Source organism: Electrophorus electricus, chromosome 16 (genome assembly GCF_041902795.1).
Source record: "Electrophorus electricus isolate QZ-2024a chromosome 16, ASM4190279v1, whole genome shotgun sequence".
Taxonomy (NCBI): domain Eukaryota; kingdom Metazoa; phylum Chordata; class Actinopteri; order Gymnotiformes; family Gymnotidae; genus Electrophorus; species Electrophorus electricus.
The window spans coordinates 11,995,252-12,022,467 of NC_137512.1; the positions used below are offsets into that span (position 1 = coordinate 11,995,252).

The 27,216-nt window shown below is 38.0% G+C and overlaps 2 protein-coding genes across 6 annotated transcripts; both read right to left on the minus strand.

Annotated features, from left to right (window-relative positions):
* Positions 1 to 465: 465 nt before the first annotated feature.
* immt (inner membrane protein, mitochondrial (mitofilin)) lies at positions 466 to 24,239 on the minus strand. Of its 4 annotated transcripts, none has more exons than XM_081698449.1 (14): positions 24,181 to 24,239; positions 15,754 to 15,827; positions 15,293 to 15,485; positions 14,997 to 15,156; positions 12,862 to 12,975; positions 10,955 to 11,088; positions 10,446 to 10,549; positions 6,411 to 6,546; positions 5,805 to 5,928; positions 5,097 to 5,317; positions 4,905 to 4,946; positions 1,777 to 1,908; positions 1,448 to 1,577; positions 466 to 1,334 (listed from the first exon to the last, which is right to left on the minus strand). In XM_081698449.1, the coding sequence occupies exons 1-14, from the start codon at positions 24,181 to 24,183 to the stop codon at positions 727 to 729; spliced, it is 2,175 nt and encodes a 724-aa protein (XP_081554575.1). In that variant the 5' UTR covers positions 24,184 to 24,239; the 3' UTR covers positions 466 to 726. The 4 variants fall into 4 exon arrangements, with proteins under 4 accessions (XP_081554575.1, XP_081554574.1, XP_035387928.1 ...); XM_081698448.1 differs by lacking the exon at positions 24,181 to 24,239 and adding an exon at positions 18,319 to 18,513; XM_035532035.2 differs by lacking the exons at positions 4,905 to 4,946; positions 24,181 to 24,239 and adding an exon at positions 18,319 to 18,511.
* On the minus strand, positions 15,421 to 26,456 carry rnf103 (ring finger protein 103). Of its 2 annotated transcripts, XM_081698452.1 has the most exons (6): positions 25,677 to 26,456; positions 25,378 to 25,520; positions 25,026 to 25,141; positions 24,181 to 24,596; positions 15,754 to 15,827; positions 15,423 to 15,485 (listed from the first exon to the last, which is right to left on the minus strand). In XM_081698452.1, exons 1-5 carry the CDS (start codon positions 25,900 to 25,902, stop codon positions 15,814 to 15,816), a joined length of 915 nt encoding a protein of 304 aa, XP_081554578.1. In that variant the 5' UTR covers positions 25,903 to 26,456; the 3' UTR covers positions 15,423 to 15,485; positions 15,754 to 15,813. The 2 variants fall into 2 exon arrangements, with proteins under 2 accessions (XP_081554579.1, XP_081554578.1); XM_081698453.1 differs by lacking the exon at positions 24,181 to 24,596 and having other exon boundaries at positions 15,421 to 15,485; positions 25,677 to 26,455.
* Between the last annotated feature and the right edge of the window lie 760 nt (positions 26,457 to 27,216).

The window sequence follows — 27,216 nt, forward strand, 5'->3', positions numbered from 1 at the left end:
GTCTAAAGCAGACTGGGTGAGCTGATATTTACATTTATGGAAATTAACTGATGCTTTTATCCAAAGCAACTTACAATTATGACTGAGTAGAACTTGAGCAAATGAGAGTTAAGGGCCTTGATCAGTGGCCCAACAGTGGCAACATGCCAGTGGTGGGGCTTGAACTGGCAACCTTCCAATTATAAATTGAGAAACTTGACCACTAAGCTACCACTGGAAACAACTTTATAGGGGATATTTTCAGTGTTGAATATAAAGTCCCAACAGTTAAATCTAAACTAATGATTTAAACAGCTATGGTCATCTTTAAAAACTTGGAAAAACTTGGCAGGCATGATGCAAACCATCTAACATACAAGTACCATGCCAAGATCTTCACAAGACATGAGCTTTCAAAGTTTAGTGTGATATTCAAAGATATATTGTCATGGAGCATCTATGATTCAAATGAAAGAAATGGGAATATAACTGATCAACATCCGTTTATTGATTTGCAACATCAATGGAGAGCATTACCACATTACGACATGGACTTGATCATTTGTAAGTCTAATAAACCACCAGGATATCTTAAGTATTACTATCTTGAAACAGTGAATAGGCTAGCGTTGGGCAGACAAACATGCTAGTATGCCATTATGTATAAATTAAATAAGAGGAACAGCAGCTTGCTGTTAGTTAGGGGCTGGCGGCAGTCCTCATAATTTACAAATTCATGTGGGGACACTAAGAAGCCTGTGTGGAGCCTATACCTACTGCACTGGCATATGCAGAGAGAAGGCTGACCACCTGTTTAGTTTCCAGTGTAAGACATGCCTCTTTGAGCCAGTCCTGAGCCACGCGTCGAGACTCGCCACGCAGTTGGTTGACAAACTTGGCAGCTAGTTCAAGGTCACCACGTTCCATGCAATAGTTGGCGTATCCAAGCAACTTAAATGTATCAAGAGCTTCAGGGGCCAGCTTGATGGGTGGTGCCTCTTGCTCATTCTCAAGGAGGAGAACAGACTGCAGGTAGGATAGGAAGTACTGGTACAAGCTGTTGTGTGTCTCATCAATTAGTGCCACGCGACGCGCTAGCTGCCGGACATCATGGAAGCGAGCTCGCAAGGAGGCCTCACTGTAGATGCCACGGGTTAGTGACTCCTCAGGAAGAGCTGTAGCTAGAGTCTGGGCAAACTCATTGTCTGGGCAGCTCTTCTTAATGGCATGCACAGCGCCCTTTAAAGGCTCGGTAGGAGAATCAGCAGCTGCAGTCTTTAAAGTGTAGTTCAGAGCCTCAACAGATAACCACAGCTGATGGGCCCTTTGAGCCTCTTCCTCAGCAATTACATGACCTGTGGAGAGCAGCACATTTGGGAATCTATTTAAATCTACAATAATTCTAATAAACATGCACATTAGTCAAAAACTGGCATGAAATGTCATTAAAAGAGGTGTGTTGACTCACTGTCTATGGCTTCCTCCATGCCTTTAAGCCTAGCATAGGCAGTGTTCATGTCCAAGGTAAAAGTATGCAACTGTTCCTGGGCCAAACGGCAGTATTGTGTCTCCTGTTCCATTAGCTTACTATTCAAAGTCTGTAAAAAAAAAGCAATTTTAGACCTGTCGTGGTAACTTTGATTCATTGGTTTTGATCCACATATTTTTAGTTTTTTTGCTGCACCTCACCATTTTCAAACACAAGATTCACATTGCATCTTTGAATTGTTCAACATGTCAGCAATGAATAACAGGCATATATTTGACTGGAGCAGTGTGCAGGCCCTTGCCACTCACCTCCTGCGCCTCCTCCCGTAGCTCCTGTTCTTGCACCTTGAGCAGGTCACGCAGGTGGTCAGTGTGTGCTGCCGCCTGCCTGCGTAGCTGAGTCCTCATCTCCGCCTCCATTACCTCCTGTGCTGCCTGGATCTGAGATAATGAGATGATAAAGGATTACATTTTCAATGGATTAGATTTGGTGCTAACATGCTATTTATTCCATTGATGTGTATTGTTCGAGATTTAACCATTGGGGGGTGATTAAAGTATTTCTATTTTTACAATTTAGGAGGATTTTTTTTTGTTAAATTAGGTGATGACTAATTTCTAAAATTGTCATTTAGTGAGGTACAAATATTTTTAAAAATTACAGCGTTGTAAATATTTTGCAAGAAACCAATAATTCGTTATCCCCAGTGGCAAGTTCATATTTAACATGGAGTGTAGTGAAATATTGAAACTCATCCGATACATTCCCAATTTGTCCTACAGTCACTCAACATCAAAATAAGCACATTATATTGGATTACAGTGGTAGTGTATAGCCAGGAGGACCCTGGCACTCTACATCCACAGAAAGGGCCTAAGAGATTCTAAATGTAATACAAAAGGTGTCAGTTCTAATTTTATCTAACATCTAAACAAATCCAAGCAAATAAATCCTTCAATCCTACTTCTTATTACACTTAATCAATGACAATCCAGAGCAGAGGACAGGCAGCAGACAAAGATGCTAAACCAACTGCTGACTTCACTACGGGATCTCACCCAAGGTACACTATATTGACATTGTGTCTGCCGAGATAAAAAAAATAAAATAAAAAAAATAATAAAAAAGAGTGCTTGCAGACAGAAAGGTTTAAACACGGCATTAGAAATATTAATAATATAAACAGAGATCTGTATTCCTTATGAAGTGATCTGTGTATGCAGTGGAAAACTCTGTAGGCCTCTCCAAAGGCCTCTGCAAACTGGTGCAATTCCAATAAGGCCACTGAGCAAGTGTAAATTGGATTATCTCTGGATCATTCCTGTAGTAGGTATAAAGGATACAACTTTGTCAGCACTTGAGAATGTAGTAAAATGTTTGTTAATGAACTGAAGGCCCCATTGTGAGTTGGATTTCAACTTATATAATGATGAATATTATAGAATGGTGACTTTAAAAGTTTTAAAAGGAGAAGCGATTATATAATCACCCTTAAAAATGTAATTTTTAAAATTTAATTCTTGTGTGCCCCTCAGACATTCTCCAGAGGATGCCTCAAATGCGTGTTAATGCTGACTTGCAGTAAAGAGCAGGACCAGCTATTCCCTTCAACTAATTATTGTGTCTCTGCATCTTTATTTATATTTTAAACAATATTGGCAAATAGAGGGATTTATGAATCATACTATTACCCAAGCTAAGCAGAAATACAGAAAACCAGGAAAAAAAGGTATTATTAGTTGTATTAAAATGTATAAATTAATAACCTAATTAGTATTAGTAAACTCAATGACAACACTGCGAGCACCTTTGTTCTAAAGATTTAAGAAGTTTACAGATTTCTTCTCTAATCTAGTCACATTGGTAGGTATAGCTATTATCTTTGGTGATTTCAACATTTCAACTTTGATAGTGCCCAGGACCCGATGAAACTGGCCTCTTATACCCCAATCAACTGGTTTCACCCAATGTATAGAAGAACCCACACTCTGGTGCCACCTCAGACCATTCCTTCATTTCATCTAAACTACATATTAGCCACAATTTAGTGACCTCTCCTCACTACCACACCAGTCACATAACCATGTCAACCACTGCCCCTAGATTTATTGTAAACCTCACAGATTTATCATCATCTCTGCTTGGGATATCCACAAACCCTACAGAAGTTAATCAAATGACTTCAAATTTACATTTACATTTATGGCATTTAGTTGATGCCTTTATCCAAGCGACTTAAAATGATGACCGAGTAAAACTTGAGCAACTGAGGGTTAAGGACCTTGCTCATGGGCCCAACAGTGGCAACTTGGCAGCAGTGGGGCTTGAACCAGCAACCTACCAATTACAAGTCAAGTACCTTAATCACTGAGCTACCACTGCCCAAAATCAGCATTTTGCTGCACAATAAATGTTGCTCCACTTATGAATATATATTAGTATTAATTAGCATCAGATAGACAATTAGAGACCAAAACAACCATGCCAATAAAAGGTGCTACAAGCCTTTAGTCCTATCCCATAGCCCAAACTAACATCTCTGATCTCATACTCATAAATATTCCACCTGCTTACTAGAATCGCTGCCTTAAATGAATTAAGTAATTCAAGCTTTACCAACTTAAACTCCTCCCTGAACATTGGCTATGTTCCTAAATCATTCAAGTTAACAGTAATCAGACCACTTATCAAAAAAGCTAATCTCCACCCATGTTCGCTGTCAATTTTGTTATTTTCAAGAACCCAGAAAAAGCTGTAGCTCAGCAGCTAAGCTCATACCACAATACCAGAAGTCCTTCAGTCAGGGTTTAGGCCTAATCATGGTACAGAAACAGCACTTACTAAAGTAGTTAATGACCTGTTGTTGGCTTCTGACCAGAGTTATGATCTCAATGCAGCATCTGACACCATAAACCACATTTTACTAGACAGACTCGAATCTGCTGTTGGGATGGTTTAAATCTTATTTAGACAGTCGGTACCAGTTTGTGAACATAAATGGGAGACCTTTCAGTATAAACCAAGGTTAGTTCTGTTGTCCAAAAAAGATCTGTTCTAGGTCTCTGCTTTTTTCTTTATAAATGCTACCTCTAGGTGACATTATAAGTAAGCGCACTGCTAGTTTCCACTGCTATACTGCTGATATTTATTTATATGTCTCAGCCAAAACAAAGGAGGAATATCATCTTAATATTATTGAGGAATGTGTAAAGGACATCAGACACTTGATGTTAAGAAACTCTCTCCCTTAATCCTGACAAAATAGAAGTGCTTCTATCAGACCCACAGGCAGCCAGAAGTAGTCTCCAATTATATAATAGTTCCATGGTCTCCAAACCACACCATCTTTAACAGTTAAAGATCTTGATGCAATCATGAATCCTAGTCTCTCGTTCGAAGCTCATGTAAATATTTCCTTGTTTCCCTATATTGTCACCTCTGCAGTTGCTGGAAAGAATGGTGGTGAATGGTGGTCCAGCTACAATTTAAGAGGGCAGAGGAATATTCATTCAATTAGAGACTTGCTGTGAATCTCAAACAAACTAGTAATGAAAACACTACTGCATACAGTATTGCTATCTAAACATCCCCACCCCAACCAAAAATCATACATAACCGTCAGTCATACTTTTTTCTCCTGCTCGAGTCTCATCTGCTCACGGCTGTGTTCTAGCGCAGTGGCCACTGCCTGCTCCAGGACTCTCTCATGTTCGTGCCGCTGCTGCTCAAGGGCTGTGTCAATGCGGATCTGCTCGCGGACACGCTGCTCAGCCAGCTCGTGGTTCAACTGGTCAATACGTCGATGGGCGTGGGCAATCAGAGAGTTTAGGTCGTCAGCACTGAGCTTCCCTATTGGGGGATCGGGGTGAAGAGATTTATTCCTGACAAGCAAGTTCATGTGAGGTATGGCAGAAAAGAAAGCTTCAGACAGATTTGTTTTGAACATAGGCCCACAAACCAAAGTTAAACCTAGGAAATGTCTTTCAATTGAACCGCTTACAATAAATAAGATTTGGTCAGCATTTTGAAGCCTTCATTCTAGCTCTACTGATATGTTTAAAAGTGAAGATTGCATAACATAAGGCCTCAGTCAAAAGCCAAATGTGATATCAAACCATGAGCAAACCTAGGTAAATTGACCAAAATAAAATCCAAAATGCCAATAGTTAGTAAGCTAATAAATGTTAAACAGAAAGCAGTGCATATAGCTTTATGCTTTTTATTATGCTGAAACTTTATTAGACATTTAACTCATTATAGATGTCAGTATGGTCCTAATCAGTGCGACATGAGCTGCATAACATTGCAAAGCAGGGCAGGTTCTAGGAGAACTTACCCTTCCAGTTGCCCTGCACTTCAGGAGTGATGCTGCTTAGCTCCTTCTGAAACTGAGCCTTGGCCTCATTCACTAGCTCACTGTACTGAGACATGATCTTCGCCTCCATCTGGGCCGCATGCACCTGGCATGGGGACAGAGAAACCATCTTCATGTGTGGTCTATGATTTTTTGTAGCCCCTATGAAGCAGCATGATGCATAAACCTTTAAAAGTGTGTAGAAGTACTTAAATATAAATGAGAGCTAGTAGGAGATACTCAGTGTGAAGTAATTTGGATAACTTATAATATGCTGGTAATATTAGCAACGCTAACTATAACATTACCCCCTCCCTACTATATTCTCTTTTGAAGCCATAAGCAATAACTTCATAACAAAAGGAGTTATAACAAAGGGTATAAAAGCAGATGGTTAGCATTTTCATACCTGGTGAAAATTTAGCATTAATTTATACAGCAAATCAGTTTGAAGCTGCAATTAACACCAATATGTGTCAAGTTACCTGCTCAAGACAGATCAATAACTGAAAAGGAAAGATGGTGGATGTGTGTGCGTGCATGTGTGCGCATTTTAGGCATATTATTGGGTCAGACTGGAATACTTACTTTGTTTACAACTTTATCCAAATCCACAATCATGCTGTGCAAGTTTTCCTCAGCAGCCAAGATCTGGGATCTGGCTGCATCAATCTTGGATTCCTTTGCGATGTTAATTATGTCTTTGAGCTTCTCAAGCTGCTCTCTGATGTCAGACACAGACACATGGACAGAGAGCCATAAGTAAGTAAACGAGACTGGAGATAATGGAGATCAACACAAGCCAAAAAAAAGGTCTCACTGATAGACTAGTAACATCCTAACAGGAATGGCACTGTCTTGTGTAAGACATTTCAAAATGTCCCTTTTGAAAACAGTTCCAAGCAATTGGAAAAGCATTTTAAGCTCTAAACATTAATGTAGGCAGCACCACACTCGGGCTCATCTCTGGAGAACATGCTAAATGTAAATATGGCTACATACTGCGTAACAGCCTTCTGCAAGTCTCTGATAGCAGGTTGTCAAACAGGCATGTTCACTGAAATATTAGGACCAAACCCAGACCACTTTCAGATAGGTTTGATCAGCCAATTTGGTTGTTTTTGAGCACTGAATTTATATTTCTGCTTTAAAAAATGAATTGTTATATTTAAACACTAGTTTCATACAAATATATTTTAGATTTTACAAAATGATCCTGGGCCTTTAAACAAATTCTATCATGGCTAACCATAAAGGTAACATGGCTACAATTCTCTCATATACATATCACTGACACCCATTTGTTTTCATTTGCTACAGATCAAGTATCCCATCAAGTAAGGATCTAGTAAATGTCTAGCTTAGTACATTGAGCCAGTTAGCAGGTGGCTCAAACATGCTTGTCTATGTCTGGGTGGAGCGTCTAAGACGAAGTCTCTGACATCTAGATTGTTTTAACCTGGCCATAATGTCAATATTCTGCCAGTTGCATTCTCACAGGCTATCCTTACTTCCAAGTATATGCATGTCTTTGCATTGTTTGTTACTGGTCCAACGTGAATCAAAATTTTGTTGTCCCAGCTATGTTCTGCCTTAGCAAACATTTGAACATAGAGAGGCAAAATGATCCCTTCAGTACAAGATGTGTGGGGCTGAAGATTTGTGCAGTACATGGTATATTCTCATTAAAAGTAATTCAAATGTTTTGCTTAAAGCAGTTAGTAATAAGAAAGACATTGCCTGTTTGCCGATGGGCTACGGGAAAATCCTTATATTGCAAGCATTTCCAATATTGTGAACAGCTAAGTGTCTCAGACTCATGCGATTTTGTAGGTTGTGTATACATCTGTCAACTACGAAAGATCAAGTTAAGTACCTCACAGTTAAAAGCACAGCTGTAGTTTATGCCAGGAAAGTGAAGATTTAAATTGCATCTGAGCAATTTAACATTGTATTTAGAACCCCCAAACAGTTCATCGTCTCTAAAAAGTGGAAAGAATTGTAATAGACTGATATATACTGTGAACACCTTACTGGGCTGGAAATCTTTCCTGGGGGACTGTCATGTTTCAATTATGAGTCCATTTTCAAGATTGTTTAGTGGAGTATAGACATTCCTTCTTCCAGTATTACCCTTGCAACCCTCAGGTTGTACAGCACCTCATCCTTAGGATAACCAGGTTTTACTATGAACAAACTACCCCCAGAGCCAGTAAGTCTGGGCCAAACCACCATAAACAGGATTCAAGTTTTAAAGAAAGGAAGGTTTAAGACTTGTGCAAAATTTTATTTTTTATGTCTTGTGTAAATCTTATGACCGCCTCTCCTTTTCATCTGACCCTAGGAGTTGTAAAGTTACTATTTGTGGATGTGTGGATAACCATTTCCAGTGCAAGTTTCTAATGCCTGTTAAAACTGTTACAAAAATGCCACTGGATTTTAATCCTCCCTAGACAACATAACTCTCCTTCATTAAAATGGTCCCAAGACCACACTTTATCTAAATTTTCCAAAATAATGTGTGTCAATATAAGTTTTCTTCCATGGATCCATAGTGCCACCCAGTGACTGTCATGAGACAAGCTGTACCCTCAGCTTTTGTGAACCTTCCAGACTTGTTCAAAATATATGTATAAAGTTATCATATGAAGAAGTTTGGTTCGAAATGTACAGCAACAAATAATTGTGTGTAATTAGTGAATAATTAGCTTAGTATAATCAAATTACCATCTGGCTTCCATTTTCTTATAAACCTCTCATTTCTCTTTCATTTCCCTCTCATTATTTCATGTGTCTATGCCAGGAATGTCTCAATTATTAATATTATAAAGTTGTACCCCCATGAGCCTAGTTAATGTGCTCAATTGAACTAGGATGCTAATAATGTATAGTTAGCTTGTGTTATGGGAAGCAGATTTACAACACCTCAGGTATAAAATTATTAAAAGAATTGTAAAACATTATTTAATTTTTTGGAAACACCAGGAAACCTGCCTCGGTTGAAATCGGAACCCATCTAGTCAGAGACTAAAGAAATTAATATTCATGTATTAGATGTCTGTGATTCATGAATTCATGAAGCTGTCCGTCATTCAAAGCAAGACTTGCAACACTCCTGCTAATGCCCCTTTAAAGATTTTGTTAAAACTCAGGTGCAGAAAAAGTAAATAGCTTTTTTCCTGGAAGTTGGGGTTGAAGTAATTTTAGAGAGAAACTTTAAACGGAACGGAAGTTCCATTCATCTGGTGATATTTAGCCCCAATTTAGTGGCATGGTGGTTAGCACGTTTGCCTCTCAGCACTAAGCTCAAGTCCCTATCTGGGTGGAGTTTCCATGTTCTTCCTGTGTCTGCGTGGGTTTCCTCCCAAAATCCAAAAACATGGAGGTTAGGTTGATTGGAAATTCTAAATTGTCCTGTATGAATGCAACCTGTGTTTAAGTATATATTGATATGCATGTGTGCATGTATGTCCAGTGATGGCTGGTGCTCTGTCCTGGTCTTAACCTCCTCCCATCCCCTGCACCCAGTGCAGTCCCCCAGGCAGCTGTGGATTCCGAGAGAGTACGCCGTGCGCAAATTGGCTGCTGCTTCTCATCGATGTGAGTGATTGATTGTAAAAGCTGATATCTGTCTGTAAAGCATCCTTGAGTCTGAGAAAGGTGCTCTATAAATGTAAATAATAATAATAATAATAAAAATAAACAACAACAAAGCACCCAGGTAGCTTACGGAGACAACAGGTTATTTCACAAGTCCTACTAGATCTACACTGTGGTATTGCATGTTCTTGAGTCCCTCACAACCCCTACTGAACGTACACAGGGTCATCGCCGTGCCTTTGAAGCTACCAGCATCATGTGCAAGTCCCCAGAGCCCATAAAGGTATCCAGCATGGTCCATTTCAAGGCACATGTGAACTGTCTCCTGAACTTGGATCTCACCAATCCAAGTAAGGCTTTAACCTCCTCTAGTTGTTCAGCTTTGATGCCAGTTCCTCATCTATGATGATAACATGTTCACAGAATTAGGTTAGGGGAAACCCGTCAATGATTAGCTGTTCAAGAGTGCCAGTTTATCATTTCCAAATTCCACTGCTTTTTCCCTAGGTTCTAAGTTATGGTTATTTTACCTTGTTTGCTATTCTCATTGTATTAATTTTGTGTTATGCTTATCGCATTCCATTTACCTGATTCATGTGTGTTTATCCCTCATTTACTATATTTAATGCCCAACTTACTTAACCAGTGGTATCAGACCCTTGGATATGTATTAAGAGTGAGACTGATTTAATATCAATTAACCTTAATTAATCTTTAATAATTTTTTTCTATAAAAAAGTGTGGAGTTCTGGGAATGAGTATTTTGGCAAAGTTGAAGTATAAATGATTACAAATGCCACCTCCATTACATCATAACAAAATAGGTTTGAGAGTGGTCATTCTGCATGTCAGTCAAGTAAAATCAAATGTGCTTGCATTTATATACTGTTCAGCGCTTGTATGTCATACATGTATGGTTGTATCTTTCACCTGGGTTCAGGAGAAACATATCTCACTGTGTACTGCACACTGTATATGCCCATGATGACAAAGATCTACCGTACTTGAACTGACTAGTCTTACTTGGCTTGATGAAGAGCTTGTCCAGCCTGGTCCACAGCACAGGTCCTTTCACTTAATGCCTCCTCTAGTTCCTTCCACTGAGGAGACATACTATCTAGAGGATCCTAATTACACAAACATGCTTGTATTACAGAATTTAAAAAACCAAATACTTCACTAAGCACTGCATGTCAATGCACCTCAAACTAAGACACTTAAACTGAAGCACCTCAAACTAAAGTTTTTAAATACACAGTATGGTACCAACTGGTACCAATTACATAAAAAACACATGGTATGCTATATTTCCACCATCAAAAGCATCCAGTCTGAAACATGCTACTGAACAGAACCCTTTTAGTTAATATTTTCCAAACAACTACATCAGATCTTATTACATGTGACAAATGTGACAAATTCAGCAGCACTTCAGCAGGAAATGTTTATAATGGTGAAGTAGAAAAGAAAGCAATTGGGAGCAAAGGAAAGAGTAGGGTTCCATTTCAATCATAGCAACAAAGAGGGTTTACCTCTGAGTCCAATGCCTTTCGGAGTCTCTGGGTGTGGGTACCTATGGCAGAGAGCGCTGCCTCCTGGGCACCGATGGCCTGCAAAGAAAGCTTGGCCGAGATCCCCAGAGTCTCCTCAAGTCTGGCTGACAACTCTGGGAGAAAACACATCAGCCAGCCATCAAATCATCTCTCTCCACCTCTCAAAGCACATGTAGCGAAGTCTCTACTTGAAGTCAAACAGTAGTCACATGGTATTCAGTTGTGATGTCACCTTGCAAATGACTGACATGACTATTCAGGGCTACTGTGGAAACCCATAAATAATAGTAATGCATAAATAATAAAATAGCACACATCACAGTATATTTATTGTTACATTTATTTCTGCATATAAAACTATATATAGTCCATCAGACAAGACATTCATCAAGTTCAACATGAGGGTCCTTCCTGAGTTGTATATTCTTTCATGAGTGCTTCCATCAGCTTCTTTTCAGACTACTTAATACAATGTAGTGATTGACTCTACAGAAAGTTGACGACACCATGCACCTCAGCATCCAATGATCCCGCTCTGTCATTTTACATAGCCAACCACTTCGTGGCTGAGTTGCTTCCACTTCCCGTTCCCAATCGCTTCCACTGTGTTATAATACCACTGACAGTTGATAGTGGAATATTTAGTATTGGTGGCATCCAATCACAGTACCACGCTGAAACTCACTGAGAGCAACCCATTCTTTCACAAATGGGTTTGTAGAAGCAATCTGCATGCTTGGTTTTAGGTGCTGGTTTTATACACCTGTAGCAAAGTTATTGGAACACCTGATTATTTACATTTACGGCATTTAGCTGATGCTTTTATCCAAAGTGACTTGCAATCAAGTCTGAATACAACTTGAGCAACTGAAGGTTCAGGGTCTTGCTCAGAGTCCCAACAGTGGCAACTTAGCAGTGGTGGGGCTTGAACTGGCAACCTTCTGATTACTAATCAAGTACTTTAACCAATGTAGTGTACATAAGCTATATCTTCGACAATGATAAGTACAATAAACAAATAAAGTACTAGAGTTTGTTAGTCGACATCATTGTAATAAACAATATCCTACAAGTACTAGTTTCAGTTAGCCAATATAGGAGCAGGGTCAGTGGTCATCAAAATATTCCATGAATAGATGAGTCTTCAGTCTGCATTTGAAGACTGCAAGGAATTCTGCTGTCCAGACAGCAAGTGGAAGTTCATTCCACAGGATCCAGGACAGAGAATAGTCTCGATGCTCGTCTTCCATGAGACTTGAAGCATGGTATTTTGAGCAGAGTCATACTTGAGGTTCGAAGTATTCGAGGTACGGACCATTGACCTCATGTATGGAGGGGCTGGTCCATTTTTGGCTTTGTAGGCAAGCATCAAGGTTTTAAATCAGATGTGTGCAGCTACTGGAAGTCAATGAAGGGAGCACAGCAGTGGAGTGACACGTGATCTTTGGAAGACTGAACACCAGTCATGCTGCTGCATTCTGGACAAGTTGTAGAGATCTGATGGCTCTTAAAGGAAGGCCATGAAGTAGGGAGTTGTAGTAGTCTAGCTTTGAGATCACAAGAGACAAGCACCTGGTTAGCTTCCTGCAAGAGAATGAGCCGAATCCTTCGTATGTTACAAAGGAGAAATCTGCAAGACTGGGTTAGATTTGAAACATGAGTTGAGAGACAACTGGTTGTCCAAAGTTAAGCCCATGCTACAAGAAGCTTCAGATGGTGGTACCAGGGAGTTCTCAAAGAAAACTACTTAGTTGAACAGTTCGTTTGGTAATCACATGGTATGCTAAAGTACCTCAATTTAAAAAATTAATTAATTAATTAAAAAAAATAAATAACTGTTATACAGGTGTATGTGATGTTTCAACAAAGGCCTTTCAGACCCTTACCAGCCAGCGTATCCTGTTCAGCCTGGTCCTGCAGCACTAAGCGAGCAGCAACTTCCTCCACAGGCCGCTCTTTCATGGCAGGCTCGTTAGGGGCACACTCGTGACATTGTTCAGCTGCACACACAGAACATTCATAGTAACTGTCACCATTATAAACACGTTCACTGTTTTGCTCTGAACATTGTTCATCACCCCCACTTAGGCTTGAAACACACCCACCAAAGTACAATGCAACTAAGCAGACCAGAACATTTCAGGCCATAAAACAACGGTTCGAATTAGTCATTGTGACTTTGTGATAGGTTAGTTCGTTTAAACTATTTTAAAATAAGTGCATGGCATGTAAAAAATAGTGTGTTAGTAATAAGTCAACAGCCAGGACACAAGAAATTCAAAAGATTCAATGCAGGATGAAACAAATTGCAAACACATGTAGAGGGGGGTAATTGTTGGGGTGGTGTGGCTGATCAACAGATCCCTTAGGCCTGTAGCCATGTGCCAAATTGGCTGAGCCAGTTTGCTGGTCCTGGAAGCCACTGTGCTCCAGCCAGCAGTCACCCCGGTGCAGTTCTGACCTGCCGTTGTCTCAACAAGAACTGGAAGAGGAGGGGCCTGGGACTGAACAACAGGCTGAGTTATGACTGGGTTGTGGCAGCTGCCTGGGGTAGGCATTGACTGCACCTCGCTGATGGCCAAAATTAAATTGGCTGCCTCAGCCAAGGTTTCTGCAACAACAGTGAGAGTTGCATCAGGATGGCTGGGTTGAGTATAATGTGAACAATGGCACAATGGTAATCAGCCAGTAACGTATGGTTATTGTAATATAATCTTCAAGTTGTGATGTTTGCTTCTATTATTTGACAGGTGTCCATTGTTTCATTATTCTTTGCATTACTTGTTCCTTCATATAAATTATTCATCCTGATCAATTAACTAGTATGTTGCTTACACCTCATGTTTATTGTAAACATTGTTATCCACTCCTAATTGGTGTTTACTAGAAATCTTATATGAAGCAATGATATATATATATATATATATATATATATATATATATATATATATATATATATATATATATATATATATATATATATATATATATATATATATATATGTCTGTAGTTTGTAACTTCTAGAAATTAGGAAAATAATTAAATATCCAGTGGCTTCACCCAACCTAGGTTGAGATACTATGTTTACAAACTTCATTTGAAGCTCATGAGACAGAAATTTGTAGTAAATGTATGATTTTCTTTTGTTCATGGTGGCTCTTACTAATGTCCTACAGGAATTCTCTCTCAAGAACCTCCTGCTAAGCGGTAAGATCAGACTCAAATTCCATGTTGCCATATTTTATTTTTTATATTTTCTTTGCTTTGTTGGTTCTGCTTAATTTCTTATATTTTAGTTCACGTTCACCAGAATTTACTCATCATGGCTGACATCAAGCCAGATCTCCTTGCTTTGCTGATTATGACTGAAGTTTCATTGTATGGCCGGCTATAAACCATTCCACAATCATCATCAACAGCAAGGACCAGACATGACCAATGATACCCAAATCTACTACTTCTGAAAGGCCTACCTAGAAAGGCCCTGGACTCTAACCAGGCCAGCTCCTAGCTAGCAATGCAACGAAAAACAGACATGCACTCTCAGTGCCATCCAGGTTGTTTCAATGGAAAATGGACTCTGTCACAGTGCCACCCAGACAGTTTGAAATGGTCAAGCCCAACGAGGTGTGAGAACAGACATTTCCCTTTTTCATGTTACCAGTTGGTGGTAACAGGAATGCTGCTGTTTATACACATCAAAATGACTAACTCACTAACTCTTTTCTCCCCTTTGCAATCCTATCAATGGCTAGAAAAAGGCATGGCTGATGGACAGGACTGAGGCACTTATGACAGTACAAGATCAAATACTAAGCACCAATGTTGATCAAAGCCAGTGTGCAATGAATGTTACAATTTAAACATCTGCCATTTTCACTTGAAACCATACAATTAAGAATCAAAGTAAATGAATCAAAACAAAGCCAAGTGAAAAAGAGCAGTGGGATTTAGAAGGCCTGGCTCTATACACAGATCTGTCTCTCACATAATACTGTATACCCCCTCACATATGCTCACCCTCTACAGTCTGCAGTGGCTGAATTGGCGTCTCCTCTACAGCAGGTGTGGTCTCCACAGGTGCTGACTCCACCTGCTTTTCTTTTGCCTTGCCTTCAGTTTTGGCTTGCTTGGAGTCCTTTATGGCTTCAGTCAATGAGGATATCTGCAGTGTTTCAATCTTTGCCCAACACAAAAACACAAGCAGGCAGGCATACAGATATGCACACGTTATTTGAGAACAATCTATAGCAACCTCTACTTCAAAGACAGATGTAATGTATGAGACACATGATACAGATTAGACAAACTGTTACCGGTTTCTTTTGCAAAGGGACAAACGGTGGTGTAGGGGGCCCAAGTATCATGTAAAACAGCTGTTCAGAGTAGGGAATGCTCTTCTCAATATTTGCCCTGAATTTGGGATCCCATTTGGCATAGATGATTGTACAACCCAGTCCTCCACTCACTGTCAGAAGGCTGGCAGCCATAATTTTACCTGCAGCAGATCTGCAATTAAAAATATCAATTTTCATCAGAAAATTAATAAAAATGTAAAATGTAAAATGAATTTAAAATACAATATACACTACCAAACAAGATGACACCAGCGCTTTCTTACAAAACATGCCAAGATTAACATGAGACAGGAAACAAACTCATTCATTTAAACAAAGGCTACATAAATTTATACACCCAGTTAAACTGGGTGTATAAGCATAATATTCTGATTATGGAATTGAGTATGCTTTTTGGGATAGCATTTAGGCATTCTTACCCTGAGTTTCTAGCTGAGGTGTACTGATGGCAATGCTTCAGTGAATGGACTGCAACTCTTTCAGACAAGCATTTCTGTGGATGTAAAAGTGAGACACTTATCTCTGAAATGACAGCATCTCATATTATTAACAATTAACATAACTAATGATGATCACAGATGATCCCTAAAGCAAACATTAGCAGGATTAGGCAGAACAAAGTGTCTAAATTGAAGCCACAGTGTCCCATCAGTCCCAATGTTTCTTTTACTAACTCTGGCCATTAATTTAGCAATAAAATCTGTGAGAATGAGAGATTTAAAATTGTAAACAGGATAAGATCACCTAGTACAGTTCTTAATTGTCTCCCTACCATGCGTTCATCCTTAAAACCTTGTTCCTTTTGGGTTAGGGCTGAAACAATTCCTTGAGATACTCAAGTAACACGATTCCTAAAAATCATTGATACAAATTCTCTGCATCCAAACGTTGTTTTCATCCACGACTATATCCATGAGATTCCAACACCCCATTGTGATTGCAAAAAATATTTGCAAAAACATACATCAAGCCAAAAACCAGATACGGTTGCTGAATATTAGGCTCACTAACAACAAAAATATGACAGCATACCAAAACAATACTAAAGTGAGGTGATACTGTATTACTTCTATCACAGAAGGGTGAGATGAAGAAGCCAAAAGTGACTTTTCAAAGCATTTTTGCATATTTTCTTGAAATCATTAGCAAACCACAAAAAGGCTGTGAATAAGCTCCCAGAATCCAGCAACTGTTGAGTTGGTTCTAGTGAAGACAATAGACCAATATGTTTACTTAAAAACAGACATCAAACCTTGCCAGAGTCCAAAGAGTCCACAGTGCTTGTGCATGACTCGGGAAGTCATGCAGTCATCCCACTGCTACTTAACAGAAGGTTAGCTGGCAAAGTAGCTAGTTTGGTAAATAAGTGAGATTGTTGAATTGTACTGGAGCCGTTTCTAATCATGTTTATTGATATTATTGATATGTACGACAAAGGCTGAAGGTAGCCACCCTTACCCCAGGACTTGAACACAAGGCTGACAGGAGGTAAACATGAGCTCTGACCACTAGACCAAAGAGCCAGCTCCCTGGCCCAGCACCCATGTAACCTGGGCCAGTGACGACAGTCTCCGTCACAGCACCGGTCACCTCCAGGGAGTGTCCATATGGATATATAATGGATACCTTATTTTATAATAAACTGATTTTTTTTTTTTATTGACTGTTTTTGAAAAATGTTTATTTAAAATCCAGACTGTGATAACATTTAAATACATTAAATCAGGATGAATTGACAGTGTGTCCAATTTAAGCAGCAAAACATTGATTTTCTTTTCTATATAAAATAAATACATGCAATTAGTACAGAACTAGTTTGAGACTCATGTCCATTAAATAAAATTCTCTCAAAACACTTCAATAATTTGTGAAACACTACAAAAAATAGGAATTCAGACACTGGATATGTCCTTGATGCAAGCAATATTAAGATGGCTCAGTTACATATGCTACTTCATGTACCATAATTATTATTACTATTCTTATGTTTTAACAGAGTTACACTTGCCTGGATGAAAACACAAGTTTGTTAAGTTTTGGCAAAATAACATCCACAAAGTCTTTGCATGTCCAAGTGTGTGTGTGTGTGTGTGTGTGTGTGTGTGTGTGTGTATATATATATATATATATATATATATATATATATATATATATATTATATATATATATAAATTCAATCTATCAATTAGTGATGAGTGAGAAACATGCTTTAAGTAGGATTACACTGGGAGTCAAATGCAACCAGTCTATCACTCATTAAGGTTGGAGAGTTTAAAATTATTTTACATTTCAAAAATGGACATGAAAACGTGCATGGACAACTTAATTTTTTCTGGCAAGGTCATGTCCTCTTGATAAAAAAAAATACAAAAGAACATTTTCTATTACAGATGCCTTCTTCGGCGTGAGTTTAGATACTCGAAAAGAGACCGACAATACAATAAATTTAGAGCAGCTAACTCCCCACAACAGTTCTTTAGTAACTTATTCACATGAGTGGATGACGGAAAACATGAACACGCATTTCCAGTCTCCCTGTTTGTCTTATTGGCTGCAGTGGAGATGTGTCTTTCCCTTAATGTTAGGTCACCCGTCATTCAACATGGGATCTCTCCAGACTTAGTATGGCGTTTATAGTGTACGAAAATGTTTACGTACGTAAAGTTTCACAAATACATCTTTAGACATGCCAAATAGCACACAACAGCAACACAAATAGCATAACTATTTATTAAAAGCTTATATAATTGTACTGGGTCGCACAGAGCACACGTATGTCCAAGGGCATTTAGAACTACGCGCAAGACACTGCAGGCCCGTTCTTGTCTAAATTGCTTGCTAGCAAGCTATCAAATTAGCCAGCTTAGCTTTCCAGTTAGCCAGCAAATGAAAAGTCACGGAACAAACTTAGCTAGCTAGCAAGTTAATTAGCTATCTTAGCTAACTGGATAAGCAGCGATTTAATACATACCGAATAAACTTACCCGCACTGTAGCATTCGCACCTTTGCAACAGACACGTAACATTGTTACTGTTCTTCCTTTGATATCTTAGTTTCAGGCCCAATGTTTACCTCCCACTTCAGTTAAACATTATAAAAGTTACCAGCCTTCGTAACAGTTTAGCCCATGCACTGTAGCACCTATCCTTTTTTTCAGGCAGTCGTGGAAATCCTGCGCGTGCGTTCTAGACACACGGAACTAAGGAAAACACGTCACTGACCCCGCGTTTTTTCTCTGGCCACGTTTTGGTTCTCACTAGTTCTGCATTTAGTGGCTCAGTATAAAAAATTCAAGCACTGGATACGTTTTTCACACAAGGAACATTAGGATGACTCAGTTACATGCGATAAATGTGGATTGCTATTTTATATTTTGAAATAACGTAATGTCATTCGGCAATCTGACAATCTGGACGCTAGATATTATCCGCAACCAACAGGGCTGCCATAATCAGTAAAATTCACTTAAAAGGGGAAGTTCACCTTTTTCACGCCTGGTGCCACAAGGGGGTATCGCCCACTCACTTTTGTACCTAGGTAATTTTTATTCAATTACAATATTTAAAACTATGAGCATGCATTTAAATGTTAAAAATATTAGTAGCTTTGAAGTTTGGAGCAGTTTGAGGATTGAAAATGTAAAGTGTTACATTTATATGACCTGTCCTCGAAAATATTACAATAATATTAATTAATTTCATTAATGATTGTAGAGCAATAGGAAACATCTTGGGCAAAGATACTAATGAGCACTAGAAGCAAAAGAAGCCATTCGTCTTTGTAACTTGATTTTTCAGGGAAAACCTCAAACAATCAATAGAATTAAAAGCTGCTATGAAAACTTTGAAACAGGAATTCAAGTTACATATTTTTGTTTCATGAATATAATATTTACACAGTATAAAGAATAAATCAATTATATATCTAATTTTTAGGGATATACATTTTTATGAAAATGTTGTAAGACAGTTGACATATCTAAAAACAAATTTATTTTAAGCTTTGTATTTAGAAATTGAACCATCTCCTGCCAGATCAAAGATAAAATGGAACATTTTAAAGAGGTGCTGAAAAGGTGCCCTTTCTGTATTAGAAAATGAACAGCTATAGTCTATCTGCTTCTCCAAAGTAACTTTAGCAGAATACACTTTATGTATATTTAAAAATTCTTCATAAATAGAACATTTATTTCAGAACATGCCATCTTCTCATATTAAGTCAGGAAACATTTACATCCACATATATTACACAAACAAAGAGAAACTCTTCTTCAGATACTGATACTAAAATTATTCTTTATCTGAAAGTTGGATTTGACATAAAGATCATCACTTACATGCCATAAATGTAGCAGATGCTTTTGTCCAAAACGACTTACAATTGTGACCAAGTACAATTCAGCAACTGAGGGTTAAGGGTCTTGCTCAAGGGCCCAAGAGTGGAAGCTTGGTGATGGTTGGGCTTGAATCGGCAACATTCTGATTACTAGTAGAAAGGTAGCTAGAAACTAGTGCTTAAAAAGAGATCTATTCTGGTGAGTAATATATATTTTTGTAGCACTTGTTTATGGAACCTAGACAGCATAAGAGGTCATTTGTTTAAATTAAATATCAAATTAAATTTTATACATCCAAGTTGTTAAATAAATAAATAAATTTGGGAAAATATTCCATAGTGAAGAGCTAGTTTTAGTTTTTCAACCAGTTGATCTTAAAAATGTTTGTAGTGAAGCAATCCAGTATATTTAAAGTAACATATTCCTAAAGATTAGATATAATATTCTTATTTAAATAATGGAGCAATTTCTTACAAAATATGTAACAATATATTTTACTGGTATATTGTACTAGTATTTATATGCCTGAGAGTTCACATTTGTTATGGTTTATTTTCAGACTAGACTCTAGGTGGAGGAAAAAAAAAAAAGGAAAAAAAAACAAACAAAAAAAAACCATCCACAGCCTTAAGTGCCTTTCTAATCTCCATAATTTTTAAGAAATGTCACAATGTCATCAGCTAATTGACTAATTTTCAGCTCTTCGCCAAAAATGTCTTGCCACAGTAGAAATTGTGTCAAGACACCCACCAATAGCGCTTCCTTCACTCACGTCTCCTGATGTTACCTGCTAACTCGATATGTCTATGGACTACGAAAGGAACTGTAATTCCCAGGAGCCAATGGAAGGTCATATCACACCCCCATCATTGCCTTTACCCAATCAGAAGACACTTCCTGGATCCATGTAATTGGACAGAACACCCCCACCCCGATGGCTAAATATAGTCAAAGACGCTAGAATACCAAATGGTGTTGTGCTATTCTTTCCTAGCAGCCTTAAGACTAGTAGTTTACCGTTTACATAAGGCTTTAGAACATCTAAAAAAAACAATACCAAAGCCATGTGAACTGATTATTCACTTCTCACCAGCCTGGGATGTGCTAATCTCTGCTATCAGCCTTTGAGTCTACTGCAGTATACATGAGCCTTACAGGTGTCTAACGCAACTAATTTTTTAAAAAAGCAATGTGAACCAGCCATATATTTCTAATTGAGCTATAAGATTCTAGTACTATCAGAGCCATTTGCATTAGCTATAGACTGCTCAACGTTAAAATTACTATAAAATAATCATTTTAAGGCTGTAGTTAAACATACTTTAAAACTACAAAGTTGCAAGTTTGGAAGCAATATCAAACTTAAAATAAAGAAAAGAAAGAACCGCATGTCCAGTAGCTACCGAACTAGGGAGCTGTTCGAGACATACCCTTAGATTGAACAATATTCACTGTTAAACTTCAAGATTTCAAGACTGCAAGATTTTCCATTTCACCTTTTAAAATAATTGACCGTTTTCTCTTCCTTAATGCTGCTCGTCTATTAACCTACCTGCTGATATTTCAGTACTGATCTAATTTGGTTTTTCTCCCCCCACCCCCATTGCAATCCCACTTAATCATCTTGCTCTTTTATTACAAACAACGTGAACAAGGGTGACATCTTTAACCCAAAAAATCAGGTTTTAAACATTCCATGGACACTGCCCGAAACTGATGTGAGCGAAAAAACAAAATGAAAATAAATATTTTAATGAACTGACCATCATAACAGAGAAAAGCTCTTAACAAAGTTTCAAATTCATACCAACAGCTGGAGTAAGTAAGTAGGAGATGCTCACTTATAGAATACAATTCAAACTGTCTAAACAAGTGTCATAAATTAAAAAAAAAGATATAAAAAAATGATTTATATCTATCTATATCTCTATCTATATTATCTATATCTATATCTCTATCTATATTATCTATATCTATATATCTATATCAATCCTAAAATTTCCCACTTTCATTCCCAAATCTTGCAGCCAGATGACTGCTCTTGAACCAATGATTAATAGTGGTCAATCTCAAATGACTGGCCAAAGTGGCTGTGTTTATATATTACAAAAACAAAATTACGCCACATTTCAAATACCATACAACTTAAAGTCATTGGAATCAAAATGACACACTAAATAGATTTGTTTTTTTTTTTAATGAAGAACTCTACTGCACATATTTACATTCTTAAGTCATGTCATTGTTCTAGGACATTTCTAGAGTTCCATTTCAGTCAAGGTGGGTTGACTAATGTGCCATTACTCTTAGTTCAACCACTGTTGGCAGTTTCTTTGCAGTTTCACTTTACTGCAAACACAAGCCAACTCTGTCACAAATCTCACACGTTTTATTACCTTTTTTTTTTTTATTGCAAGGCTATTTAAGGGCTTCCTGACAGTACTTTTTTCTTTTGTGTTGTCTTACAAAACATACAGAGTCTACACACTTGTAAGGATCGGTTAAGCAGGAATGGTTAGTGAGATTACCCATATACAATATCTGCAAAGGACAAAATTTTGAAGGTTCATATCTCTTCCCTTGTTTACATTGGAATGGACTCCTACTTGTAGCTGTACTCAAGTTGTAACCTTGATATTAATGGAGTATTCAAATAACCAAATCATGCAAACACTGAATCATTCTTTTTTTTTTAAGCACACTGCTTACTTTGTTTGATCCAAGAGTACATGCTTACTTGTTTTGGTCCATAACCTCTCTGTTTACTAGCTACTGAACTGAAAAAAGAACTCTGCACACAAGAGCAACATTTAAGGATTTAATTACCAATAGTCCAAGTTGGGTAAAATATTAATTGGGTAATGTATGCCTGGCTTAAGGAACTCAATTTAATACTGTAATTTAACATATTTATAAATTGACAACATATGTATATGGAGCTCTGATGGTAAAATTCCACACCAGATTTACTTCATGTAAATTTGTAAGACTTCTTAAAAACTATAATGCCATTGCCTTGCCTGTATGATAGTCAAATGAATAAGAATGGCTCGACATTGCCATGTCACAGGTATTAAATCAATTTTAGAATACATTTTAAAAGTACGAGTTATCTTATTCCAATTTAAATATTTTTCAGAAGAGTGCAGATTTAATCATCTTCAGAAAAATTAAGCTCACAAGTCTTCCAGGTAGAGATTACTTGGTTACGGACTACAAAAGGTCAGATTTATATTTTAGCTAATAGTAATATTTTGTCCATGCTTAGCATTTATATGTTCAAAAAAGACCCATTCACTGTAATGAGTATGCATGTTCAAATCACTAAAAATAAGAACTGGAACAAAACAAGTATCTATGGGTCTACAAACTAACAGTGGACACATCAAGTATTTTATAAGTTTAGTGCCATAAGCAGGCCTTCAACAAATCACATAGGCAATTCTGGTTCAGGTGGATAATCTACATAATGTTGTCTGGCAGGCCTCTTTTTATAAGACGGCCACCGACACACTGGGCAGCAGTGTCTCCCACTTGTTAGCCAAACCACAATGCACTGCTGATGAAAAACATGACCACATGGCAGTCCCATGACAAGACATTTAGTTTCAAAGCTCTCCAAACATACAACGCATTCTGTGCAATGAAGCATACTGCAGGGCCAATCATTGTCCTGTTCCTCTCCACAAGACCAGGATTCTTTTGACTTATTTCTAGACAAACACCCCATGTTATGTGTACTCTCTGACCTGTAGTGAAATTCTTGTTGGAGACTACCTGAGTCATCATTTAATATGTGCAGCAACTTGTTTGGTGGATCATTCTGGCACTTTAAGACAGTATACTTTGACTGTGTGCATTTAAATTTCCAGGTGGGCAGGTTTTTAATGTAGTCGATGGGAACAAGTGGGCGTAGCCAAAGGTCTGGGAATGCCAACCTGTCTAGAAGAAAATTAGAATCATCATCCCAGTCTGACTCATTGGGAAAGTTTTGAAGAGAAGCAATAGGATGTACCAAATAGCTAGTATACCAATCCCAAAGACTAGATAGCCACTCCAGGTTGTTTGCATTTTGGTCTTCGTTGCTACATCTCCTTTTCTTCTCAAAGTAGTCTATAAGTAGGCCATGGGCTAGGTATGTGCTCAAGAAAAGAGCTGGATGTGAAGAATAGAAGGTCCAATCAGCCCTGACCCAAGAGGCAATGGTGGTGGTATCAGCAAAGCGCAGCAGTTTAAGACTATATTTATAAAAGTTATCCAAATATGGCAGCTGAAGGAATCCAAGGATAGGAAGCCAAGAAATTATCAGTAAGGAATTATAGGTCCCCAGTGTGCTGATCAAAACCACAAAGCGTTTAATGGTGGCTCCTTGTGTTATAAAAAGGTCCATCCAGGCCATTAAGTTGACCATTACCAAGCTTAGAACAAACAAGTCATTTACTTCTGGCTGGATAGATCGAAGGAACATGTCCATGGCATGCAAGGAAATGTATTCCCCAGTGCTGTTACCATATCTGTAGATGCCTTCTGGTGTTTTGAGGATATATGAGGGCATCTGTTGCACTCCAATCTCCTCCAAGCAGGTGGCATTGTCCCAGTTCCGAACATCAACAAAGATGAACTCTATGCGCCCTGTAAATTTGATGCTGAGGGCAGAAAAAAAGGCAGGGGGCTGGAGCAATTTGGCAAACAAGAACATCTTTACAGGCTGCTTTTCACCCTTATACCAGTCATTCATCAAGTGTTGTGAGACACAGATGGTTCTTATACGGGAGGCGACATGTGCAGTCATCCATTTGAAGATGTGTTCAGTCTCAATGTGTTTGCCATTATACTCTTTCAGCATGACCTTTCCTTTAGAAGCATAAGTCTGGGGCACCGACATAATGAGAGTGGATCTCATCCAGCCACGTTTATGGCAATACCTGATTGGTTGTAGAAACAAAATATTCACAAAAACATCAATGGGAAGATAAATATATTACAAAACGTTTGTGAACCAATTTAAAGGAGTAAAGTCATTTTAAGCACAAAAAGTATTAAAGTTTTTATAACAGTGCTTGTTTTTTTTGTTTTTTTTTTCTAAAAGTGCAGCTCACATGAGATGAAAAATCAAATTTCTTTGTAGTCCTCAATGTACCAGATTATGGAGCAGGTCCCCCATATGGAGGCAACCATGTTTAAAATAAATTTAGTTTACAGAATCTGAAACATCCAAGATATGAGGTGTCAATATTATGGCTGTTTCAGAGAGTGAAAAAGAATAATTGGAAAAATGACTTATTGCTCCTTTAAGCATGAACAACCAGTTGCAAAGTTTGTCTGCTATATGCTCTTAGAGTGCAACTGCTTACCCTGAGTCATTTGAACAATTGAACGTGCCAGTGCGAATGCCAAACTCAGAAACTTTCTGCACCATCTTGCCCCAGTCGGATGTGCTCAACAGTGGATTTCTGTCTTGGGCTATTACCTACACAAATAATAATTTATTAATCTTCAAGTTAAAAATAGAATGCAAATATACTGGTAAATTGCTCATTAGTGATTGTGTCCAGAAGTCAAATCTGATATCCACAATTGCAAAGTTGCCTAGGAAAAATTTACTGTATTAAAATAACCCTGAAAACCATATGTAATGAACATACACAGTAAAGCAAAGAATAGCTCATTTTAAACTAATTTCTTAAGACAAAGCAGGATATCTACCTGGATCAACCAGATCCCATCCTTAGTGTCTTCCACTAACTCATAAAAGTGCATCTCCCCACTGAAAGTAGTGCTGGAATCAGATCCCATTTTCTCTTTTTCATTTTTTAAAGCAGAATAGAGTTCCCCTTGCATCAGATCTCCTGCATAAAGAAAACTAATAATTTTACAGATAACTCTAAACTGCAATGAAACATACAACTTGCATGCAGGTTTTTAATAGTCTTGAAATTTTAAATTACTGCAAATATAGTTTTGTTTGTTTGTTTGGTTGGTTGTTTTTGTTTTTTAAAACCTACCCGAATTCTCGACAAGTTCGCTGACATCACGTTTGTCAGCGAGGCCCGAGTATCCCAAACCACGACACTCAAGAATTGTCTTCAACTTTTTAAAACTCAGTGTTACCGGATCCACAAGTTGTGTTGCGAACATTCCAGTCTCATACCACACAATTGCTTCAAAAAATCGAGCCAAAACGAATAAAACAAAAAGGTAAAGGAGCAAAAAAAAAAGTTTTAACCACATTTTACTCAAGTGGATCCTTAAAGATTCATTGATAACTATATCCTGTCTTTATGAAGGATTCCGCCGTCATTGGAGTCCAATAGCTTCTGCTAAACTTAAATGACCTGACAACGAGCAAGAGACTCTTCGGCTATTCTGATGCCAAGCAACCACTAACGTGCGGTGTAGACAAATTCCTTGAACTGAGGCCCAGTAAGCCTATCTCTCACGTCAACCTATTCACCATTTCCACTACCAGACATAATATTTGGTAGACGTTACAAACATCTAGGCTGTTACGACACTACTTAGCTAACTAGCTAGCTAGCATTAGCATAGCAGGCCAGTTTTATGGCAGCGCTGCAAAGTGTGAAACACGACGAAGGCAGCCGAAATTTTCACCTGTCTTTCGCTCTATGCCAAGTTCTTTCCAAAAGGAATTACATAAATAAAGAAGAACAATACCAGATGGAAACAAAACGAGACTAGATAGAGATGATCTATGTTTTGTATTATTTCCACCGTCACGGCATTGCTGCTTGCTCGTGTTGTTGATCAGCTGGTATACATAACAAAATCACGTCAAGGAAATACTTCCCCTTCCGCCTTAGCATCCCAAATTAAGAGCCTTTGACCGGTTACTAAACCGATTTAAGAAGAATTTATATACTGTGCGCAGCTATACTATAAACACACCAATTTCAATAACATTGCTATACACATAAAAAAAAGTTATATTTGAACCTGCTTTCATATGTTATCCATGGCCTTTTTTTATTAATATTATTGTTACAATAGGTATTTGGCTGCCTTTGTAATCCCATTACGACAGAAACATCTTGCATTATAGTGTCACGTTATTTTATAACCCTCTTCTTGAATAATGCAGATCTCGTGTTTTGCATGAGGATTACTAATTTACTTAACTGTAGGGCTACCATCCCTCAACTTCAACTCCACCCTTAATCTAGCATGTTTGAGCTATATAACAAAAGCTAAATATTTGAGTAAATGTGTTATTCTAAACTCTCCAGAGTGGTAGAACAGGAGTGGTAGAACAGGATTGGACACACCTTTTTTAATGTTACCAATGGACCTGCTTTAATGAGTTTGATCTGTACACTTATGTGCTATACATTACTGTCAGTGCTGCTATTTGCTTTTTCAAATTTGACATTAAGGGCAATTCTCACTCGTCACTTTTTATGGAACTGTATACAGATTACTATAATTACAGTAACTGCACACGTGCTTAATTATTATTTATTCCTATTCTATTATAGAATCTGCACTGCTGCTACTTGGAATGCCAATAGTCCTGTCTGTCACACTACC